At 35.2% G+C, this 15,732-nt stretch overlaps 1 protein-coding gene across 11 annotated transcripts in view; it reads left to right on the top strand.

Annotated features, from left to right (window-relative positions):
* Positions 1 to 2,592, top strand: part of ZEB1 (zinc finger E-box binding homeobox 1) — a 189,833-nt gene extending 187,241 nt beyond the window's left edge. For all 11 annotated transcript variants that reach the window (XM_045069140.1, XM_045069141.1, XM_045069135.1 and 8 more), the window contains one exon: positions 69 to 2,592. In XM_045069140.1, coding sequence (XP_044925075.1) covers positions 69 to 664 — 596 coding nt within the window. In that variant the 3' untranslated portion in view covers positions 665 to 2,592. The remainder of the gene's footprint in view (positions 1 to 68) is intronic.
* Positions 2,593 to 15,732: the final 13,140 nt, after the last annotated feature.

Below are 15,732 nucleotides of genomic sequence, written 5' to 3'. Positions count from 1 at the left end.
CCACAAACCAAAGTGCTTCCAAAAGCCTTGTGAGGATTTTGTGTCATGGCTGTGTTCTTATTTTGCAGGTAAGAGACCGCACGAGTGTGGGATCTGTAAAAAGGCATTTAAACACAAACATCATTTGATTGAACACATGCGGTTGCATTCTGGAGAAAAGCCCTATCAATGTGACAAATGTGGGAAGCGTTTCTCACACTCTGGGTCTTATTCTCAACACATGAATCATCGCTACTCCTACTGCAAGCGAGAGGCCGAGGAGCGGGATAGCACGGAGCAGGAAGAGGCGGGACCGGAAGTCTTGGCCAGCGAGCATGCTGGGGCCCGGGCGTCTCCCTCGCAGGCCGACTCTGACGAGAGAGAGAGTCTGACGAGGGAAGAGGATGAAGACAGTGAAAAAGAGGAAGAGGAGGAGGAGGACAAAGAGATGGAAGAACTGCAGGAAGAGAAAGAATGTGAAAAACCGCAAGGGGAGGAGGAAGAGGAGGAGGAGGAAGACGAGATGGAGGAGGAGGAGGGGGAAGAGGCAGAGAATGAGGGAGAAGAGGCAAAAACTGAAGGTCTGATGAAGGAAGATGAAGCTGTAAATCAAGCGAGCAGCTTAGAACAAAAAGTGAGCAAGAAGAGTGAGCAGGTGTCTGAAGAAAAAACAAATGAAGCCTAATAGTTTTTCTAGAAGGAAAATACATTCTAATTGGTAATGAAGTTTGTTCTATATTATACATGCTTTTCATGGAAACACAGTAACCTGTATACTGTGGTTTCTGTTCACTACTGTGTAAAGTAAAAATTTAAAAAAAAATACAAAATACAAAAAAAAAAAAAAAAAAACCACACAAAAAAAAATCCGGGTGTGCCTGATCTCAGACCTAGTAATTTTTCATGCATTTTTCAAAGTTAGGAAGAAGTTTGTAACACGAAGCAGATTAGAAGACTTTAATGACTCGGAAAGCAAAGATTTAACAGGTTAAAGGAAACTGATTAATTAGATAAGCATCTGGCATTGTTTCTTTTTGTCAGTATTAATTATCACTCTTACGTTGGTTTATTCTTAAGCTGTACAATTGGGAGAAATTTTATAATTTTTTATTGGTAAACATATGCTAAATCCGCTTCAGTATTTTATTATGTTTTTTAAAATGTGAGAACTTCTGCACTACAAAATTCCCTTCACAGAGAAGTATAATGCAGTTCCAAACCATGCTAACTACCTTTTATAAATTCAATCTAGAAGGTAGTAATTTCTAATATTTAGACATCATAGTGGAGTATTATCATTTCAAGTGTATTGTTAGCCTTAAGAAAGCAGCCGATAGAAGAACTGAAGTTTCTTACTCATGTGATTTAAAATGGAGTTCAGAAGATTGTCTTGGAGTTCTGATTGCAGGGACTAACATTGTTAATCCTGGGAAGGGTAGCAGAGTCGTCAGAATCAGTGTTCGTAATTGTGTTTGAGTATGTGGTGACAAATATGAAGGATATGATATGAAGCTTTGTATCTCCTTTGGCCTTAAGCAAGACCTGTGTGCTGTAAGTGCCATTTATCAGTATTTTCAAGGCCCTAACCCGCCTTCGTTCGATGCGTGGCCTACAATAACTAGCATTTGTTGATTTGTTTATTGTATCAAAATTCCAGATAAAACTTAAAACCACTGACTCTGTCAGAGAAACCTAAACACTGGGACATTTCATCCTTTAATTCCTCAGTATTCATTTTATGTTAATTGACTTTCAAAATTTCTCTACAGAAATGAAAGGGAAATTTTCTAATCTGCTCTATCCATGTACTTGCATTTCAGACATGGACATGCCATTGTTATTTGGCTCATAACTGTTTCCAAATGTTAGTTATTATGGACCCAGTTTATTAACAACATTAGCTGATTTTTACCTATCAGTATTATTTTATTTCTTTTAGTTTATAGATCTGTGCAACATTTTTGTACTGTATGTCTTCAAACCTGGCAGTATTAATACCCTTCTTACTGACATGTACTTTTAGTTTTAGAAAACTTTTATATTTATGTGTCTTATTTTTATATTTCTTTATTTATTACACAGTGTAGTGTATAATACTGTAGTTTGTATTAATACAATAATATATTTTAGTATGAAAATTTGGAAAGTTGATAAGATTTAAAGTAGAGATGCAATTGGTTCTCTTGCATTGAGATTTGATTTAACAGTGTTACGTTAACATTTATACTTGCCTTGGACTGTAGAACAGAACTTAAACGGGAATGTATTAGTTTTACAACTACAATCAAGTCATTTTACCTTTACCCAGTTTTTAATATAAAACTCTTAAATTTTGAAATTCACTGTGTGACTAATAGCATGATGCTCTGCAGTTTTATTAAGAGATTAGCCTAACCATCAAACTCTCATCTCCTTAGTAAGCCAAATTAGGATAACCTCATATAAACAGTGTTGGGAACAATGTTTAACATTTTGTGCCAATTTGTTCCTGTATTCATGTATGTAAGTTACAAATCTGATTCTTCATTTTTAAGTTCCTTGTTACACCATGGTCATTTTCTAGTTTTTTACCAGACTCCCCCATCTCACAATAAAATGCATCAAGAAGCCTGACCTACTGTCATTCTGTTCTTTATTAGCGAGGTTTTCTTTGGAAATCTCTCTGTGAAATGAGATATTGCACAGTCATCTTGCACTCAGTTTATCTTGGGCTGAATGTGGGTAACAAACTAAACGTTTTAGACATTCACCACTAAACCATGGACTTCCCTGTGGCCAAATGTTTCTGGGAAGATCAGAGTTGGCAACTAAAGGCTTCCTCAGAGGTTGTGCCATCTCTCTGAAACCCTGACCGCACCCCCTCATGATCTTGTGACTTCTCATCCTCAGGTCACTTCAGGAAATCCTGGGTGTAGATGCCTTCCCTCTGTACGTTCCTTGTACCTTTCTTGCCATAGCTCTTACACAGTTATTTATATTCCCTCCCTACTAGGAACATGAACCATATCTGCCAGAGTCACTCTAACACCCCCAACGCCTAGCAGAGTGCCTGGCACTAGAGGTACAAGAGATTTTATTGAAAGAAAATGTTATTTGCATGTTAACTGAGCTCAGCTATCTCTTTACTACTCTTTTGCCTCTAATCCAAGAATATTCATATTAAATTATTCCAGCAATCTTTTTCTTACTCAGGTCTTATTAAACATTTGACATTATAGACAGTAAATTATGCCACCCTTTTCAATAGAATGCCTTATGATTCTGATGAGAGAGTTTATCTCTAGGTGTCTTTCTGATGCTTACCCTCCTGGTACATGACACAGGCATTCAAGGCCTATGGAAATGACTGCTTCTAGTATGAATGATGTGACCAATTCCAGAGGACTCTATTTTAGGACTCACTTCTGTTTCTATGACCCCACATTCCTAAGTACTCATTAATGTCATGTTGCTTCATTTCTTCTGTCACCGAGAATAGTTAACCAATGAACAAACTCACCATGTAGGGTTGGGAACTAAGGATAAGTAACCTTTCCTAGAAGGCATTTATACAGCAATCTCTGTAGTAAGAGGCTCAAAGAAGACAATGCTTGATACATATGGATAAATGGCTAACAAAGGAAGCTAGCCGTTATCAGAGAAGTTGTGGAAAGGAAGACAAGTGAACACTTCCCAGTATTTACTTAAATCACATAACAACAGTAGGGCTGTATGTTATTTACTTGTGCGTTGCAAAGGTGCTTCACTACTATTACCAAAATTAATCTTCACAAAATATATATAAAAACCATGTTCCTATGAACACACACACACACATATTAGTAGCAGAATAAGGATTTAAACACAGGACTATCTGGCTCTAAATCCATGTTCTTAACTGGCCTGTATCACATCTCATATAAGAATAGCTTACACTATGTTTAAACTCAAACCCAGCCTTAAAGAATATGAGAAGAAAATGTCAGCAAAACCAATATGCTTTTCATAACAGGATGAAAAAGGAAAAGAGGGGCAAAGATTTTTCAAGTCTGTGTGCAAACTTAAAATTAACCTTGAAAACATGAAGCTACAGTAACTTATATTTCTCCTCTTAAGATCAAGGGAGGATGTATCAGGAGAATCACAATATGGACTTTGTCTCTGAACCTTCTGCTTTAATGAACAAATACATTCCAGTCAACACAGCAGAATATACATTTTTTTTTCCAGTAGCACATGGGACATTCATAAAAAGAAACCATATTATGGGCTGTAAAACAACTCTCAAATTCAAAAGAATTGTCAGTGGGTTGAGCTGCTGCCTTCGGCTCGGGTCATGATCTCAGGGTCCTGGGATCGAGTCCTGCATCGGGCTCTCTGCTCAGCGGGGAGCCTGCTTCCCTCTCTCTCTCTCTCTCTGCCTGCCTCTCTGTCTACTTGTGATTTCTCTCTGTCAAATAAATAAATAAAATCTTTTAATAAATAAATAAGAATTGCAAATAAAATGTTTTCTCAGACTGTAAATAAACTAGAAATCCGTAACAGATTTTTATATCTATAAAATCCCCCAAAATTATTGGAAATAACACACACACATTTTTAAGTAACCCATGGGTTAAAAAAACAATTATAAAATAGAGTGAACTAAATGAAAATGAAAATTTTCATTTCACTATATCAAAACTTTTAGTATGCAGCAAAAACAGTGCATATAAGAAAATTTATAGTATTAAATGCTTATATGAAAAAAAAATCGAGGGTTCAACTATCTAATCTTCTACCTTAAGAACTAGAAAAAATAAAATTAACCCAAACCAAGCAGAAAGGGAGCAATAATAAAAGACAAATTAATGGCATAGGAAACAGAAAAATCATAAATCAGTGAAAAAAATCAATGAAATCAGAATCTGATTCTTCAAAAGGATTAATAAATTGATAAATCCCCAGCCAAGTAAAAAAAAGGAGACACAAATTGCCAATATCAAGAATGAGAGAGAAGACATCTTTGCACATCCTACAGACTAAGATAAGAATAAAACATGAACTTTATCCCAATGAATTTGACAACTTTGATGACAATTTCTTGAAAGATCCAAAATACCAAAACTTATTAAAGAAGAAATCGCCGCAATAGTCCAATGTCAAAGAAGTTAAATTTCTAGTTGAAAATCTCCCCCACAAAGCATGATACGCTCTAGTTCCATCCATGTTGTCCCAAAGGGTTTGGGAGAAGGGGGTGGGATTATGGACATTGGGGAGGGTATGTGCTTTGGTGAGTGCTGTGAAGTGTGTAAACCTGGTGATTCACAGACCTGTACCACTGGGCATAAAAATATATGTTTATAAAAAATTAAAAATAAATAAATAAAGTCTTTAAAAAAATAAAAATAAAATTTAAAAAAAAGAAGAAAAAGAAAATCTCCCCCACAAAGGCTCCAGGCTCAGACTGCTTCATTGGTGAATTCTACCTAACACATAAGGAAGATATCGTACCATTTCTACATGAACTCAGTGAGAAAATTTCAAAAGGAGAAAACATTAGTCTGTGAAACCAGCATTAACCTGATATCAAAACCAGGAAATGACATTATAAGAAACAAAAACTACACACCAATATCTCATGAATATTGATGCAAAAATCCTTAACAAAATATTAGGCAATCAATTTGAAGAGTGCATCAAAAGGAAAATATCTCATGACCAAGTAAGACTTATTCCAGGATTGCAAGGTTGATTTGGAATTGAATTCAAAATTCATTTAATATAAGGCATCATATTTCATCAAATTTACAAAAAAAAAGGAAGCTTATATAATCATCTCAACAGGCATAAAAGTAGCATCTGACAAAACTCAACATCAAGTCATAAAAATTCTCAGCAATCTAGGAATAGAGGATATTTTCTAAACCTAATAAAAGTCATCTTACAAGCAACCTATAGTTAATACCATACTCAATTACAAAAAATTAATTCTTTCTCCTTAAATTATGAACAAGGCACGAATGTCTGCTCTCACTGTTTAATTAAACATTACACCAGAGTTTACACCAGGTGCAACATAACAAGAAAAATAAAAGGCACACAGGTGGGGGGAAAAAAAGTAAAACTGTATCTGCAGAGAGCTTGGTTGTCTATGAGGAAAACAAGGAATTTGCAAAAAACCAACTAGAAATGGTGAGAGCAAGTTTACAGATACAAAGTCATTATATAAAACTCAATATCTACTACTTAGTAGTGATAAAAATGGAAATAAAATTTTTAAAAAACAGTACAATCAAAATAATGAAATATTTAGGGATAATTTAACAAAATTCATGCACACACCAAAACCCTGTGCCCTGAAAACTATAAAACATTACTGAAAAAATCTAAAGATGCAAAGAAATTAGGAGACGTTTCTTCTTTGTGGGTTAGAAAATTCAATATATTATGGTGTCAATCCTCCCCAGATTTATCTACTGATTCAATACAATTTCAGTGGAAATCCCAGCCATATAATGGTAGAAATGAACATGCAAAAGACTTCAAGTAGGCAAAACAATTTTTAAAAGGAATACAGTTGGAAGACTTACACTACCTGATTTCTAGAGTTACTATAAAGCTAGAGTGACTATAAAGTAGTCAACACAGAATATTATTGGTATGAGAATAAACATATAAATTGAGAAAACAGGATTGAGAGTTGAGAAGAGACCCACACATTGACAGTCAATCAGTTACTGCCAAAGATGCCAAGATAACCCATCTTTTCAAAATATAGTACTGATATACATATGCAGGAAAATGAACTTGATCTCTATCTCATATTCACAGAATTGTTTTAAAATGGATTATAGACCTAAACATAAGAGCTAAAATTGTAAATCTTGAAACAAATTCTTTGTAACCCTGGGTTAAGAAAAGGTTTCCAAAATAAGACACAAGAAAGATGAATGAATCATAAAGAAAAAGCTGACAAATAGAACTTCATAAAAATTGTAAACCTTTGCCCTGTAAAATACACTGTTAAGAAAATCAAAAAAGAAGACATAGATTGGGAGAAAATATTTGCAAACATGTATCTATACACCCAAGGGAGATGAAAACATACATCCACACAAAAACCTGTATACCATGTTTATAGCAACATTGCTTATGATAGCTTAAAACTGGAAACAAACCCATTGTCAATCAACTGATGAATGGATAAATATGGGGTACCCATAGAATTAAATATTATTTGACAATAAAAGGAATGAAGTATTGATGCATGCTACAACATAGATTCACCTTGAGGACTTTATGCTAAGTGAAAGAAGCTAGTCACAAAATACTACATGCTCTCTTATTGCACTCTAAGAAATGTCCAACATAGTAAAATAGGTTAGTGGTTGTCTATGGCTAGAAGTGGAGAGAGAAGGATAGTGACTGCTAATGGTATGGGTTTCTTTTTGGGATAATGAAAGTGTTCTAAATTAGATTATGGTGATATTTCCACAAGTCTGAATATACTAAGGACTATGGAACTGTACACTTCAAATGGGTAACTTTATGGTACATGAATTACATCTCAATAAAACTGTATGTAATGTTGAATATATAAAGAACTATACAACTTAATAATAAGACAACAACCCAATTTTTTTTAAGTAAGCAAAATATTTGAAAAGATAACTTTACCAAGGAAGGTCTAGGGATAGAAATCACCACAAGGAACAATGATCAACGTCATTAGTGACTAAAGAAAGGCAAATCAAAACCACAATCTGTATCATTACACACTCAATAGAAGGCTAACATTCATAATTGCTAAAATACAGTAATACCAAATGTTGGCCAATATATAGAGCAACCAGAATTTCCAGGCATTGATAGTGGGAATTTAAAATAGTACCAACCACTTTTAAAAATATTTTGTCAGTGTTTTCTAAAGTTAAACGATGCTTAACATACCTAGAAATTCTGTCCTTAATATTTACCCAAGATAAATGAAAACTTATGTTCAAAGACTCGTATTAAGATATTCATAGCAGTTTTATTCATGAGAGCTGCACCAGTGGTAACCCTAATGTCTATAAAACAGTAAATTAATAACAATTGAAGTATTTTCATACAATGGAATACCACTCAGCAATAAATAACAACAAACTCATAACAACATGGGTGAATTGCAAAAGCAGATAATGCTAAGTATAATATGACTGTTGGCTACAAAGGTATATATATTTGTAAAAATTATAAAAATTATCTTTTCTGATATCAACCTCATATAACCTCTATTTCCTTTATGAATTAAAAGAAGATAAAAACAACAGGTAATTTGCACTGGTTTTGTGTTCTAAGTATGTATTTAGGTGGTGTTGCCTTTGTTTTGGGGCAGTGACTCAATATTTCTGTTATTGGATTGAGTTTCTTTTTCTTTTAAGTCTTCCAATACTGGAAGGTAGAAAGAAATATCTCTGAAAAGGCAGACATATTCAAGTTAACTTACAAGTTAAATCTTCTTCCAAGTCATCTGGATCTTCAGCAAATGTTATTTTCTATTTTTTTATTGGGCTTGTATGTTCCTTTTTATCATCAAATATACCACATGAAATACAAAATTGCCTTTTTAACCACTTTCAAGTGTACAGTTCAGTGACATTCACAATGTTGTGTGGCCATCACTGTTATCTATTTTTCAACACCCTGAAACATTAAACAATAACCCCCACCACCCCATTTTCCCCAACCCCTGTTAACCTTTCATTATATTTTTTTATTTCTATGAATTTGCTGATTCTAGAAACCTCATATAATTGGAATCATACAATATTTGTCCTTTTGTGTCTGGCTTGTTTCACTTACTATAAAGTCCTCAAAGTCCATCCTTGCTATAGATTGTATCAGAATTTCATTTCCTTTTAAACCTAATATATTCTATTGTATGTTTATGCCACATGTTTATCAACTCCTCTGTTGATCGACATTGGGATGTTTCAACCTTTGATTATTATGAATAATGCTTCTATGAACATTGGTGTACAAGTATCAAGATCCCTGCTTTCAATTCTTCGGGCTGTATACCTAAAGGGGAACTTGCTGGATCATATGGTGATTCTATGTTAAACCTTTTGAGGAGTTGCCCAGTTGTCTTCCACAGTGGAAGACATTTTGTGTTCTGCTAGGCTTGCACAAGCATTCCAATTGCTCCACACCCTTGCCCACATTTCTTTCTGTTTTGTTATATATATATATATATATTCTAATGGGCATGAGATGGTATCTATGGTGGTTTTGATTTACACTGACTCTTGACTTCCCTGCCCTTACCAACAACATACTTCTCCCCCAGCCATCCTCATCTCAGTAAAAACCACTGTCACCCACCCAGAGGCTCAGGCCACATTTTAGAATCAAGAAGAAGGCATGAAGGAGGGAGCCTCTTTCCTGTGGAATGTTTCTGGAAGAAACTATCTTTTATTCTCCCCTTTGAAAATGAAAACAGCAGTTTTTATTTTTCTGATTGCTATAAGCATCATTATTTTGGTTACAGACAAACATTTAGCAAGGTAAAAACAAGGTAAAAATCAAGACCTATGAGAAGGAACAGCTGTCTTTTAATTCACTCAGTATTTTTCTTCTTTTATTTTTTTACTATTAATTTCATGGGTAGAACTCAGTGATTCATCAGTTGGATACAACACCCAATTGTCACCCTATCAAGTGCCCTCCTTAAAATCCATCACCCAGTTACCTCACCCCACTACCCATCTCCCCACCAGCAACCTTCAGTTTCTTTCCCATGATTAAGAGTCTCTTATGGTTTGTCTTCCTCTCTATTTCTATCTTATTTTTGTTACCTTCCCTTCCCCATGTTCATCTGTTTTGCTTCTTAAATTCCACATACGAATGAAATCATATAGTATTTGTCTTTCTCTAATTTATTTTGCTTAACGCAATACCCTGTAGTTCAATCATGTCTTTGCAAATGGCAAGATTTCATTCTTTTTGATGACCAATATTCCACATGTGGTATATATATATTCCACATTTTTAGGAAGCAACAGATGTTGGTGAGTATGCAAAAGAAAGGGAACCCTCTTAAACTGGTGGTGGGAATGCCAGCTGGTGCAACCACTCTGGAAAACAGTATAGAGGTCCCTCAAGAAAGTTAAAAATAGAACTATTCTATGATCCAGAAATGCACTACTAGGAATTTACCCAAAGGATACAAACATAGGGATTTGAAGGAGTACCTGTACCCCAGTATTTATAGCAGCAATGTCCACAATAGCCAAACTGTGGAAAGAGCCCAGATGTCTATCAATAGATAAGCGGTTAATTCACTCAGTTTGTAATGAAATTGAGTTGGAAGGCAGTATGCACAATATTAAGGACAGACCAGATTGCCATGTTCACATCCCAACTTGGACAGTGATACACCTAACAGCTCCATGATCCTTGGCAAGTTACCTAATATCTCAGAGCCTATTTCCTTCCTGGTAAAATGGAGATGGTGTTAAAAGAACCCACTTTATAAAGTTCTTGTGGTGATTACATGAATTCATACCCTGAGAGCTAGTGATCATCTATGTTGATCATCTATGTTGAGGTATGTTTGTGAGGGAGAAGCATGTGTGGAATACCTTGTATGTACAGGATATGATCATACACAAGTCCATCCAGGAGAACACATGGAAGCCTATGGAGCATAGGGTCCCTCCTTTCTCCCCCCATGCTTCTCTATCATTTGGGTCTTTTTCTCCATTCTTACAATCAAATCTCATTGTTACATCTTATCCTATCACAAAGAAACCTTTGGTTTCTCCCAGTTGAATAGACCTAGGTTTAACTCTCAGAATATGAGAAATCACTACTCAGATTCTTTATTCATAAAATGTTGTGAATATGCTCTGTCATGAGAATTAAATGAGAAAATGTGTACAAGTGTTTTGAGCATGTGCTTCACACAGTAGATGCTTAATAAATGGATTTCCTCTTTTGACTGTTCATCTTCACATGCTGCCCTATTATCTTCCTTAAGGACAACTCTGATTCCATGTCTGACCCATTCCTGTTTGACCATCTTAACTGAATGCATGAATAAATAAGGAAGCAAGAACAGGGAATACAGCACAGCAGGGAAACATTTTTCCAAGTATGCTCTCTGTGATATTAGTGAATGTTGTTGGGGGCAGGGGAGGAATTCCATGGTCAAATAAGTTTAGGAAGTGCTGAGCTGAAAAAATTAACAGATGTCTTTAATGTATGACTTCTCAGAGCATTTAAGGTGCTACTTTTGTTTTGTGATTCTCCAAAGAGCAGAGTCCTTATGATCCCAAGATTGGTGTTCTGAGGTTGGGAAACATAATTATGAAGAGCACATAAATTTTCCAGAAGACATGGGGCAAATGAGCTGATTCTCAAAGAATTGCAAGGATTTCAGTAGACCAAGATGGAAGAAAGAAAAAGAAAGTTCCAGACAGCTGTTCATAAACTACAGAGACAGGAAGGTACAGAGAAAAGCATGAAAATTGCTTATCTCTAAGGTTCCTATAAGAGCCTGAAGGATGACAAGGCCAGGAAGGAAGGTTGTGAGAGAGTTGCATTGCAGACTGGGATACTTGGCCTTTATCATATGATGCTATGAAGGTTTCAGCACCCAGACCTGAAGGAATAAATGGTGACAACGAATCACTGGTTTTAATTATAAAAGCATGCTACATGTGTAATGGTTTGCCAAGGAGAAGTCCATATGCTGCAAAACCAAATGAAGCAATCTCAAGTTTTATAACCAAAGCGATTTGTTTGTCACATTACTAAATCTATAGTCATAATAAGGCTTCTGTCATGCTTAATGTTCTAGCTTGCAATAAGTGTCATGGGAAAGAATCTATTAAAACCCCATTAGGATGAACAAATTATTTTTTTCAACTTCTTCAGAACAGAAGCTATAAATCACTTCCTCTAAATTTCTTGGCTCAGAATTGCAGCCTACATGCTCATGTTTGGGGCAGCTGAAGTTTGTATCTTTTAAGCAAACCTGAAGCTTATTCACTTCCACTTCAACAAACTGAGGATTTTGGAGGGGAGGGAGCAGGGGATTGGGTGAGCCAGGGGTGTTGGGTGAGCCCTCCAGGTTATGGAGGGCATGTATTGCATGGAGCACTGGGTGTGGTACATAAACAATGAATGCTGGAACACTGAAAAGAAATAAAATAAAATAAATATTTAGTGCTTGTGGATATCATCTTTCAACCAAAAATGGCACGATGTAGACACAAGTGCCGATGCATGCATACCATTTCCTCCCTAAATCAAGGCCATCATCTGCATTGCTGCTGAGTTTGGCTCTTAAGAAAGACTGGTTGTTGCAGATCAGAAATTTCCTAATCAGCACCTTTCCACTCAAATTAAATGAAAAACATATTAATTTTTGTTATTAAATAATGGGAAAATTGAACAAATTTTGGTCCAGATCTAACATTTTCCCTTGGATTATATCATCATCCCAAAGAACCATTTTTTTTTCTTGTGATAAGAACTTTTTAAGACTTATTTCTCTTAACAAACTGATGGATGCCAGCAGGGAGGTGGGGGGGGGGTGAGATAAATGCTGGGATTAAAGAGTGCACTTGTGATGAGTGCCGGGTGATGTATGAAATTGGTGAATCACTATATTGTACACCTGAAACTCATAAAACACAGGGCATTAACTATACTGGAATTTAAAATTCCATTACAAAATAATTTCATAAAAAATAAAATTGAGTGTTTATTCATGCACATGCACAAAAGATTTATTCTCTTAGCCACTTTCAAATATATAATACAGTATTATTAACTATAACCATATACTGTACATTACATCTCCATTACATTTATTTTATAAGTTTATACCTTTTGACTTCCTTCATCTAAAGAATTATTTCAAATTTAATTTTTTTCTATTTTAAACTGCAAAATTTTGAGTTTTAATTATTTCAAATCAATGTAGGAACAATTTCGAATACTTCCAAAGACAATATTTGTAATGGCACTTGCAGTAAGGGAGAAGTATTTCCTGAGGGTACGCTCACTTATTAAAATCTGTCTCCGTAGTTTTTCTCCGGATGCAAATAAGATTTATATCTTGCAATTTGTCTTTTATTTTTTTCCAGCTGTAATTCATACCCTTTTAGTTAATAACCTAGTGCTCATTCTCAACACTACTCTATCTAAACATACAACCAACCCCAGTGTTAGAGACTTGACTAGAGGAATTCCTGGATGTATTTATTTTTCTTTCTCTTCAGTCAGTCACACTGGCTCCCTGCGCTAGGACCTTTGTTCATGCTGCACTCCCCTCCCCCTCCCACCATATAAAATGCCATTCTTTCTCCTCCTCACCGGATGAAGTCTCATCATTTACAAAGAGAAAATTTCCTTGTCAGCCATCAAGTCAGTGCTCCTTGTATCACTTCCCATAGCCATTCTCCACTTCTTAGAACTTACCACAGGTGTAATTTTTGTGTTTATGTGATCACTTGATAGTAGCCTGATTTCCCCTAGATCCTAATCCCCCTGAGATAAAGGGATCTGGACTCTTTCTTCTATCATATATGACATGAAATTGCATTTAACTTACTTTAAAACCTTTAATATGACCCCCAAGAAGTTGTTTGGTTTGGAAAAGTCCCAAAGAAAATTGAAAAGAGGACAAGAATTACCAAAAATTGGGAAAAGTTTTGCTGATTTTTAAAGAAAATTGAATCTGCTTTGGCCAATACAAACAAATTAGATGAATCTGCCTAATCAGAGAAACATACCTCTGGCACAACTATCTAAGATAAAAGGAGATGATGTAAATCAAATCCTGAATTAAAGGAAGATTAACTATGACACAACAGAGACAAAACAGAAGTAAAAATATTAAGAACCCAACTGTTAACAAGTGTAGAAAATCTAGACGAAATGAATAAATGCTGGAAAGATATAAAATATTAAAAAAAAGAGGTGCAAGAAGAAAGAAATATTGAGTAGACCAGTAATTATTAGGGAAATTAAGGTTTCTAAAAGGTACCCAGACCTAGATGGTATTGCCATGGATTGAATGTTTGTATCCTCCCAAAATTCATGTATTGAAGCCTAATCCCCAGTGTGATGGTATTTAGAGACGGGGTCTTTGGAAGGTGGTTAGATCATGAGGGTGGAACCTTCATGATGAGATTAGTGTCCTTAAAAAAAAGACTCCCAGAGAGCTCCCTTACTCTCTTTCTTCGATGGGGAAAGTACAGGATGAAAATGCCTCTTCGTGAACCAGGTAGCAGATCTTCATCAGACAGCGAATCTATTGGCACCTTGATCTTGGACTTCCCAGCCTTCAGCACTATGAGAAATAAGTGTTTGTTGTTTATGTCACCCAGTATATGATATTTAAGAATTAAGACAGGTATTATGCGTGCATTCTACCAAAGGAATAGATAATCCCTCTGGTCGGCTTGATTTTAATATTTTATAATGAGAGCACAAGAAAAATAACTGTTCTTTCTTTCCATGAACCTGAACAAAATATTAGCTAACCAATGAGTATTGGCAATGTGACAGCATCAATAAAAGGTTATCCTGGAAATTTAGGCATGAGTTAGCATCAGGAAAGCAGCCACCTTACTGGCTATTTTTTTTTTAATTTTTTATTTTTTATAAACATATATTTTTATCCCCAGGGGTACAGGTCTGTGAATTGCCAGGTTTACACACTTCACAGCACTCACCAATGTCCATAACCCCACCCCCCTTCTCCCAACCCCCCTCCCCCCAGCAACCCTCAGTTTGTTTTGTGAGACTGGCTATTATTTTAACACTATTTGCAGGTAAGTACTAGGTAACATTCAACACCCGTCAATGATTTTTATTCAAAAAAGAACTCAAAAAGCTATGAATGTAAGAATCTCTGGGATCTGGGTGGCCCAGTGGGTTAAACCTCTGCCTTTGGCTCAGGTGGTCCTGGGATCGAGCCCCGCATCTGGCTCTCTGCTCAGCCAGGAGCCTGCTTCCTCCTCTCTCTCTGCCTGCCTCTCTGCCTACATGTGATCTCTGTCTGTCAAATAAATAAATAAAGTTTAAAAAAAAGAATATCTTCTTATTTTGACAAAATCTAAGTAGAAAAAGAAGACATATTTACTCAACAAAAACATCTAACTTAAGAGGAAAGCTTAAACATTCCCTTAAGGATTGGAAATGGCCACCATCATCCTTACTACCTAATATAAATTCTCAGGTACTGGTAATCATTCTGAGACCTAAATAAATAAATAAATAAATAAAAGAAATAAGAACTAAAAGAATCCAAAAAGGAGAGATAAAAGAGTCTTTATTTGCAAATTTGATAATCTACATAGAAAACCCAACAAGACCATTAGATAAATCATAATAAGAAGAGTTTACCAATATTGTAAGGTAAAATATCAACTACCAAAAAAGAATTTTGTTCTTCAACTATGATAGCCAACCTAAAATAGAAAAGAAGATAGAATTCACAATAGTTACAAAGACTATAATGTACATAGGAATTAAAATAGTAAATAATATTAAAAATATATTATTAATTTTACAAAAGGAAATCCAAATAAATGATGAGATATACAATGCTCATGGATGGATGAGTTAACATTAAAATCACTTGTTCTCTAATTAATCTATAAATTGAATGCCTGATAAAATTCCAGCTGGATTATTTGAGGGGTTCAAAAATTCTACTATAAATTATTTACAGAAAAATTAAAATGCACAGAAAGAAAAGGAAGAACAAAAAGTTGAGAAATCCACCCTATT

This window comes from Mustela putorius, unplaced genomic scaffold (genome assembly GCF_011764305.1).
Source record: "Mustela putorius furo isolate JIRA1106 unplaced genomic scaffold, ASM1176430v1.1 tig00003913_pilon_pilon_pilon, whole genome shotgun sequence".
NCBI lineage: Eukaryota > Metazoa > Chordata > Mammalia > Carnivora > Mustelidae > Mustela > Mustela putorius.
The sequence above is the reverse complement of the archived record's forward strand: the minus strand, read 5'-3'. Positions and strand labels throughout refer to the sequence as shown.